This window comes from Chiloscyllium plagiosum, unplaced genomic scaffold (genome assembly GCF_004010195.1).
Source record: "Chiloscyllium plagiosum isolate BGI_BamShark_2017 unplaced genomic scaffold, ASM401019v2 scaf_12308, whole genome shotgun sequence".
Classification (NCBI taxonomy): Eukaryota; Metazoa; Chordata; class Chondrichthyes; order Orectolobiformes; family Hemiscylliidae; genus Chiloscyllium; species Chiloscyllium plagiosum.
Window position 1 is genome coordinate 6,918 of NW_025212374.1, and position 9,289 is coordinate 16,206.

Sequence of the window (9,289 nt, forward strand, 5' to 3'; positions counted from 1 at the left end):
GAAGGTTTAAAGTGATGTGTCAAGGGAGCGCTGAACCCTGCCTCCCCCTCCCCCTGCCCCCTCCCCCGTACCTGTCCCCCTTGCGAGTGGAAGCCAGCTGAACGGCCTCAGCCACACACTTCTCCACCTCCTCGATGCTGCCCTTCAGCTGCTGCAGGAGCCGGTTCTCCGGAAACTTCTTCTCTTTGGCCTCTGTGACCAGGGCCTTCAGGTCGTCCAGAGCTGGGGGGAGAGGGGGTTGTGGGGAGACAGAAGCGAATGAGAAGGTACCAGCTCCATCTCACACAGTCCAACCCGGCGGCCATCTTGGGAGAGGCCCAGAGACCCCTCCCCATTAATCGGGGGTTGGGGGGGAGAAGAGGAGATAACCCCAGACACGCTGACATCTCAGAGATGTCCCCTCAGGATGGCGGGGCATTCGGTGCCCGTCCACAATTTCCCAGAGGGCGCGCACACGCGCACACACAGATGCGCGCACACACAGATGCGCGCACACACAGATGCGCGCACACACAGATGCGCGCACACACAGATGCGCGCACACACAGATGCGCGCACACACATACACACAGATGCGCGCACACACATACACACAGATGCGCGCACACACATACACACAGATGCGTTACTGCGCGGTGGCCTGAGGTCACCCATCACCCAGATGGGGCTTGTTTGTCCAGGACACAATCGAGCTGCCCACCACAGTAAGCAATGTTAGGATTCCCGGCTTTAATCCCACTGGGGTGGGATTCACCCAGCCCCCGCCTGGCCTGCCCAAACGGGGGAGGCTGCTGCTTACTTCTCTTCTGTTGGCCTTCCATCTCCAGCGCTGTCTTGACTTTACTCCCCCAGGTGTCGAAGGACTCTGCGCGGATCTTCAGCTTGTGCAGCATGGCCGGCAGCTCATCCAGGGTGTACCGATACCTGCCAGGGACAGAGAGAGCACCCCACTCCCACCGTCAGGTCACTGCTCCACTCCCAATCCCTCCCCCAACCCACCCCGCCCTGGCCACCAGCCGGGAGCACGCAGTAACGTGGTTATCACCACCACCACCGCGTGGTTAAAATGGGGGCACGTTGCTGGGGTTTCTAGATGTGGGTTAGGGGAAAGGGAGGACCGCAGATGCTGCAGTTCAGAGTCAAAAAGTGTGATGCCGGTAAAGCACAGCAGGTCGGGCAGCATCCGAGGGGTGGGAGAGTCACCGTTTCGGGCATAGGCCCTTGATCGGGGATGTGGGTTAGGGCTGTGCTATGAAGATGAAGGTGTGTACTGTACCTTTAGGACAGAGTGAATGCCGTTCTGAACTGAGAGATTACAAGCTCCTGTTTGTATGATTAGGCAAGTCCCAGAAAATTGAAAACATGAAACATTTGGACGTGAAGTAGATACCCGAGTTCCAGTTGCTGTTTTGACAACAATCTGAATTTAACCAGTTTGAATTACGGCCCAGGATACTAACTCCCATCTGAGCTTGAGTTTATTGTTTTGCCAGCATCGAACCAATGAGACGATCCAATGTTAGGGGCATAACAATGCAGACATTTTGAAAATTGGTCGGAGAGTCACTGCCGTAGACACAGAAACGCAGGGAGAGCCAACAGCTTGCTCTCCAAGAAATTAGGAAACACTTGCTACCAAGGGTAACTTTTCGTAGGAAAAATACTCGCAGTAAAAAGGACAGTGACTCAGGGAGGTCAGTAACCGGAAGATGACAGATGACATCAGCTGTGTGGTTTTGAAGTTAAAGTGATGTAATTTTAATAAGTGTTTTACTGGAACAGCATATTGTTGAGTTGGAGACAGATAATAAGCAGTTAACAGAAGGGAGGCTTAGAGTTGTGAATAGTTGTTTAATGTTCATGGTTAGAGTTAAAAAATAAATTGATGTTTTTTTTTTGAACAGTGGAATTTGGGAGTTCTCTGTCACTCATTTTTAAACAGATGACGAAGAGGGGTGATCGTTTTCTGGGAGTTTGGGTTTAAGTAACAGAGGAGTTCCCCTCTGTGTCGGCACAGCTGCAAAGGCTTGATATTTTATACAAACAGCAGAAAGTCATCGTGGGGAGAGCACATTGTCAGAACGGATAGCGTGGACAGAGAGGGGGCACACCCCTGTCTCGGAGGGGGTGGGATAGCGAGGGGAACTTTATTTTCAGTTCAAATGAGGAGAAGCAATTTTTCTCTGCATCTTAAGCCCATGCCCCTGTCCCGGGGGTTTTTAAATGGGGAGGGTGTCGAGGGAACTTTACTTTCAGTTCAAAATACATAGAGGAACTCTCCTCTGCATTTCAATGCCAGGGGCTTTTGGTGGAGATAGAGTTGAGACTGTAGCATTTTTATTTTAGAAGGGTCAAAGAACTTTCTTTTGAGTTCCAACAACTCAAGAAAACTTGACTTTTCTGTTGAATCAGAGCTGAGGGCGCTTTACTCTGTATTTAATCCTAACGCAGGACAGTTTGAAAGGGACAGTGCCAAGGGAGCGCGACATTTCTGTCAGCCGCTTGGTTGGAAGGGCAGAAACACATCACAGAATAAAAACATACAGAACAGAGGAAACCAGAAATAAAAACTCAGCAGGACTGGCAGCATCAGTCAGGGGAAAGCAGAATTATGCAGAAGGAACACACTCCCAGCTCCCTACCTCAGTTAGTGCCCATGGAGGGGGCAGTGGGATCACACACCCAGCTCCCTACCTCAGTTAGTGCCCATGGAGAGGGCAGTGGGATCACACACCCAGCTCCCTACCTCAGTTAGTGCCCGTGGGGAGGGCAGTGGGAACACACCCCCAGCTCCCTACCTCAGTTAGTGCCCATGGGGAGGGCAGTGGGAACACAAACCCAGCTCCCTACCTCAGTTAGTGCCCATGGAGAGGGCAGTGGGTACACACCCCCAGCTCCCTACCTGAGATAGTGCCCGTGGGGAGGGCAGTGGGAACACACCCCCAGCTCCCTACCTCAGTTAGTGCCCATGGGCAGGGCAGTGGGAACACACCCCCAGCTCCCTACCTCAGTTAGTGCCCATGGGGAGGGCAGAGGGAACACACACCCATGTCCCTACCTCAGTTAGTGCCCATGGGGAGGGCAGTGGGAACACACCTCCAGCTCCCTACCTCAGTTAGTGCCCGTGGGGAGGGCAGTGGGTACACACCCCCAGCTCCCTACCTCAGTTAGTGCCCATGGAGAGGGCAGAGGGATCACACACCCAGCCCCCTACCTCAGTTAGTGCCCTTGGGGAGGGCAGTGGGATCACACACCCAGCTCCCTACCTGAGATAGTGCCCATGGGGAGGGCAGTGGGATCACACACCCAGCCCCCTACCTCAGTTAGTGCCCATGGAGAGGGCAGTGGGAACACACCCCCAGCTCCCTACCTCAGTTAGTGCCCATGGGGAGGGCAGTGGGTACACACCCCCAGCTCCCTACCTCAGTTAGTGCCCTTGGGGAGGGCAGTGGGATCACACCCCCAGCTCCCTACCTCAGTTAGTGCCCGTGGGGAGGGCAGTGGGTACACACCCCCAGCTCCCTACCTCAGTTAGTGCCCTTGGGGAGGGCAGTGGGATCACACACCCAGCTCCCTACCTCAGTTAGTGCCCGTGGGGAGGGCAGTGGGATCTCACACCCAGCCCCCTACCTCAGTTAGTGCCCATGGAGAGGGCAGAGGGAACACACCCAGCTCCCTACCTCAGTTAGTGCCCGTTGGGAGGGCAGAGGGAACACACCCCCAGCTCCCTACCTGAGATAGTGCCCGTGGGGTGGGCAGTGGGAACACACCCCCAGCTCCCTACCTCAGTTAGTGCCCGTTGGGAGGGCAGAGGGAACACACCCCCCAGCTCCCTACCTCAGTTAGTGCCCGTGGGGAGGGCAGAGGGAACACACCCCCAGCTCCCTACCTGAGATAGTGCCCATGGGGAGGGCAGTGGGTACACACCCCCAGCTCCCTACCTCAGTTAGTGCCCGTGGGGAGGGCAGTGGGAACACACCCCCAGCTCCCTACCTGAGATAGTGCCTGTTGGGAGGGCAGTTGCATAGATCATCAATGTGGTAGAGACACACCAGCCTCTCTGGACAGTCGTAACACGCCAGGGCCGACAGGAAACAGGTTGTCTTACACTTGTCGCACTGTCTCTCATCGTCAGGCAGGAGCTCAAAGGCTTCTCGCTCTGCCTCGCTGATACCCTGGAGGAGAGATCACAGTCAGGCACCGGGTGGCAAGGGGAGAGGGGGGGGGGGGGGGCACGTCATACCCAGTGCTGGCCCTGTCCCTGGGGGCACTGGATGGGGGACAGTGTAGAGAGAGCTTTACTCTGTATCTAACCCCGTGCTGCCCCTATTCCTGGGAGTGTTTGATGGGGGGACAGTGTAGAGGGAGCTTTACTCTGTATCTAACCCCGTGCTGCCCCTATTCCTGGGTGTGTTTGATGGGGGGACAGTGTAGAGGGAGCTTTACTCTGTATCTAACCCCGTGCTATCCCTATTCTTGGGAGTGTTTGATGGGGGGACAGTGTAGAGGGAGCTTTACTCTGTATCTAACCCCGTGCTATCCCTATTCCTGGGAGTGTTTGATGGGGGGGACAGTGTAGAGGGAGCTTTACTCTGTATCTAACCCCATGCTGTCCCTGTCCCTGGGAGTGTGAGATGGGGGGAACAGTGTAGAGGGAGCTTTACTCTGTATCTAACCCCGTGCTATTCCTATTCCTGGGAGTGTTTGATGGGGGGACAGTGTAGAGGGAGCTTTACTCTGTATCTAACCCCATGCTGTCCCTGTCCCTGGGAGTGTTTGATGTGGTGGAACAGTGTAGAGGGAGCTTTACTCTGTATATAACCAAGTGCCGTCCATGTCCTGGGAGTGTTTGATGGGGACAATGTATAGGGAGCTTTAAGGTGTATCTAACCCTGTGCTGTCCCTGTCCTGGCAGTGTTCGATGGGGGACTGTGTAGAGGAAGCTTTACTCTGTATCTAACCCCGTGCTGTCCCTGGGAATGTTTGATGGGGGTGACAGTGTAGAAAAAGCTTTACTTTCAGTTTAATAGGTTAGAGAATGTTTTACTGTGTACTTAATGCGGTCCTGCCCGTGTGATGGGAGTGTTGGATGTGGGGAGAGACCATGTGTGTGCGTACGTGTGCGTGCAAGCGTACACAGGGGGCGAGGGAGAAGCTGCAGCTGACTGAATTCTGGGCGCTAATGGAATTGGCAGAGGGAGCAGGATCGATGGGCCAAACGGCCTTCCTGTCTCTCGGCAGTCTGCTGCCCCTAACATGGGCATTACTGGACCTACTGCCAGTGCGGTGTGTCTGTCCATCTGTGGGGCACACACGCGGTACCCCACTTTCCTCAGAGTCAGCACCCAGTCCCCAATGACCAGAGGAACCGAACGTGAGCTGGAGGCAGTGTGTAGCCACGGCAGGACCCATGCTGGGGGTGGGGGGGTGTCAGTGTGTGTGTGTGAGCGTGAGCGCGCGTGTGAGCGCGCGTGTGAGCGCGCGTACCTTGTCCAGCAGAGACTTGCGGAGTTTACGTTCCTCCTGCACCATGATGAACATCTCTTTGTGAACAGCAGCTGCCAGATTGAGGTCAAGTTTCTCTGCACATGCTGCCATCTTACAGATCAGCTCCTCATGGGAGAACACGCAGTAACGCCTCAGCCAGCGGTAATGTTCAATACAGCGACGCCCAGCTGGTAGCTGGGGGGGATGGAGAGCACACGGTTAGCACAGAGACACAACAGCAGCAGGGAGAGCTCTCCATAGGCCAGGGCAGGGGGCACCGTCACCAATGACAATACCCCCTTACACATCCTGCCCAGAGAGCTGACCCAACACATTCCCCACGGGCACGCTCATGCCCTTTGAACTTTAGGAGTGGCTAAGAGAGCAGGTTCACCTCTCCCTCCTGATTCCCTATACCACCCCCCACCCCTCCCTCCTCCTCCCCCACCATAGTCGCTCCCCCTCCCCTTGGGAGGGCTGGGTGTACTGCCCAGGGGGGGAGCTGACAGACCGCGATGTCTCCCCCTCCCCCTGGGGAGGCTGGGTGTACTGCCCAGGGGGAGCTGACAGACCGCGATGTCTCCCCCTCCCCCCCTGGGGGGCTGGGTGTACTGCCCGGGGGGAGCTGACAGACCGCGATGTCTCCCCCTCCCCCTGGGGGGGCTGGGTGTACTGCCCAGGGGGGAGCTGACAGACCACGATGTCTCCCTCCCCCCACTCCCCCTGGGAGGCTGGGTGTACTGCCCAGGGGGAGCTGACAGACCACGATGTCTCCCTCCCCCCACTCCCCCTGGGGGGGGGGAGCTGACGGACCCTGACCTACCCAGTCAGCGGTGCAGAAGTTGACAGCCTCAGCGAAGTTGTACCCTTGGTTAAAGCCACTGTGGTAGGCCCTCGGGAAGGTGATCACAAACTCCCCGGCACACTGGTTAGTCCGCACCACCTGGAACACGGCAAAGACATCAGCTCCAGCACAGGGTTAGATACACGGTAAAGCTCCCTCTACACTGACCCCATCTCACACTCCCAGGGACTGGGACAGCAGGGGGTTAGGGACAGCACGGGGTTAGATACAGAGTAAAGCTCCCTCTACACTGTCCCCCATCAAACACTCCCAGGGACAGGGACAGCACGGGGTTAGGGACAGCACGGGGTTAGATACAGAGTAAAGCTCCCTCTACATTGTCCCCCATCAAACACTCCCAGGGACAGGGACAGCATGGGGTTAGATAGAGTAAAGCTCCCTCTACACTGTCCCCCCCATCAAACACTCCCAGGACAGGGGGTTAGATACAGAGTAAAGCTACCTCTACACTGTCCCCTGGCACGGGGGATGGAGTGGGAGGGAGCAGAGCGGGTAGTGGCATGGGGAGGGTTGAGGGGTACGGGGGGATGGGGTGGGGGTGGGGGGGGGGGGGAATGGGAAGGGGTGGGGGAGCTGTGCAGCGCAGTCCTGGCCCACCCTGACCCTGCTCCTTACCGGTACACCGTGGGACATGAGGATGTTGGGGTTCATGATGGTGACCAGTTGGTGCAGGAGGTCGGGTTGACTCTCAAACAGCTCCGGGGTCAGCTTCTTCATCACGGCCTCCAGCTGCTCGGCTGCATACGAGGGGACGCCATACCAGGTCTTCGGCTCACCCCTGGGGGGAGACACGCACACACATGACACAGGCGCGCGCACACAGACGCACACACACACAGACACAGATACACACACGCATAGAGACATAGACAGACACACAGACACACGCATAGAGAGACACACAGACACACGCACACAAGCAGAGACACAGGCGCGTGCACACACAGAGACAGGCAGAGACACAAGCGCGTGCACACAGAGACAGACACAGACACACATGCATTAGATACACACACAGAGACAGACACAGGCGCACACAGGGACAGACACAGACACACACAGAGACACAGAAAATTAAAAACCACCGACTCCCTGCCCACTCCCTCGCTGGCCAAGGGCTCTCTATCTCACAGCAACATCCATCATCAAGAAAGCAACGGGAACAGGAGAGAAGCAGCCCATTCGGCCCCTCGTTGCTGCTGTACCTGCCTTCTACCCACCTCACCCCACTCCTCCCAATCTTTCTCATGTCCTCATCCAGCTCTCAGTGATTGGGAAATGGCGTGTGGGCTGTGCTGGTATTGTCATTGGGAGAGGGGGACAGGCCCTCCCTGTGAGTGGGAGACGGGGTGTGGGCTGTGCTGGTATTGTCATTGGGAGAGGGGGACAGGCCCCCTCAGTGAGTGGGAGACGGAGTGTGGGCTGTGCTGGTATTGTCATTGGGAGAGGGGGACAGGCCGTCCCTGTGAGTGGGAGATGGAGTGTGGGCTGTGCTGGTATTGTCATTGGGAGAGGGGGACAGGCCCCCTCAGTGAGTGGGAGATGGAGTGTGGGCTGTGCTGGTATTGTCATTGGGAGTGGGGGACAGGCCATCCCTGTGAGTGGGAGACGGAGTGTGGGCTGTGCTGGTATTGTCATTGGGAGGGGGGGACAGGCCATCCCTGTGAGAGCCGAGTACAGTCTCTAAGACGCAGTGCAGTGCTGGCCCTGTGTCGAGGGGACTCACCAGTGCAGGTAGTTAATGGAATAGCTCCAATGATCCTCTATGTGCCAACAGAAGGCCGCAAAGCACATGCCCACGTAGAGCCAGGGCACCTTCATTCCAGAGATGTCAGCATTGATGTGGCACAGGACTGACTGGTCCAGGACAGGCATCACATTGAGGTTCCAGCCACACTCTGTGTACTGCTGTAGGGATGGAGAGTGAACACAGAGAGACAGGCCTGAACACACAGCCACCAGTTTGGAGCAGGAGGCCACTCAGCCCCTCTCGAAGCTGCAACAGCACATTATCCACCCCATAGCACTTTAGTTCAACCAGTCCACACTGAACCTAAGGCCAAACCAAGCGACACACTGTTCTGGGAGAACGTGTCAGCTGTGCTCCTCTGTAGCCACTCGGGAGAAGATAACAAACAGCAAACTGCTATGTCAGAGCAGCAGAAAGTTTGTGTTATCCACACAGTGTCCATGCCTCATCAATCACTTCCAGCCCATTCTCCCTGACAAAACATAGGTTATACCTGAACGCCCTGTCATCCCAGCTGCCTGCTCCTGACGCATTGCCCTCCAAACCTTTCCTATTCATGGACTTAGCCAAACGTTCTTTGAAATATAGTCATAGGGATGTACAGTATGGAAACAGACCCTTCGGTCCAACCCGTCCATGCCGACCAGATATCCCAACCCAATCTAGTCCCACCTGCCAGCACCCGGCCCATATCCCTCCAAACCTTTCCTATTCATATACCCATCCAGATGCCTCTTAAATGTTGCAATTGTACCGGCCCCTCTGCGTGAAAAAGTTGCCCCTTAGGTCTCTTTTATATCTTTCCCCTCTCACCCTATACCTATGCCCCTCTAGTTCTGGACTCCCCGATCCCAGGAAAAAGACTTTGCCTACTTATCCTATCCATGTCCCTCATAATTTTGTAAACCTCTATAAGGTCACCCCTCAGCCTCCGACGCTCCAGGGAAAACAGCCCCAGCCTGTTCAGCCTCTCCCAATAGCTCAGATCCTCCAACCCTGGCAACATCCTTGTAAATCTTTTCTGAACCCTTTCAAGTTTCACAACATCTTTCCTTGCACACAATATTTCAACAGTGGCCTAACCAATGTCCTGTACAGCCGCAACATGACCTCCCAACTCCTGTACTCAATACTCTGACCAATAAAGGAAAGCATACCAAACGCCTTCTTCACTATCCTATCTACCT

The 9,289-nt window shown here is 55.8% G+C and overlaps 1 protein-coding gene across 1 annotated transcript in view; it reads right to left on the reverse strand.

Annotated features, from left to right (window-relative positions):
• Window positions 1-9,289, reverse strand: part of LOC122547378 (lysine-specific demethylase 5C-like) — a gene marked incomplete at both ends in the record, with an annotated part of 24,508 nt that overhangs the window by 6,672 nt on the left and 8,547 nt on the right. Inside the window, 7 exons of the mRNA XM_043686005.1 lie at window positions 72-222; window positions 800-924; window positions 3,994-4,175; window positions 5,488-5,682; window positions 6,311-6,430; window positions 6,968-7,130; window positions 8,079-8,260. Of these exons, the coding sequence (XP_043541940.1) occupies window positions 72-222; window positions 800-924; window positions 3,994-4,175; window positions 5,488-5,682; window positions 6,311-6,430; window positions 6,968-7,130; window positions 8,079-8,260 (1,118 nt within the window). The remainder of the gene's footprint in view (window positions 1-71; window positions 223-799; window positions 925-3,993; window positions 4,176-5,487; window positions 5,683-6,310; window positions 6,431-6,967; window positions 7,131-8,078; window positions 8,261-9,289) is intronic.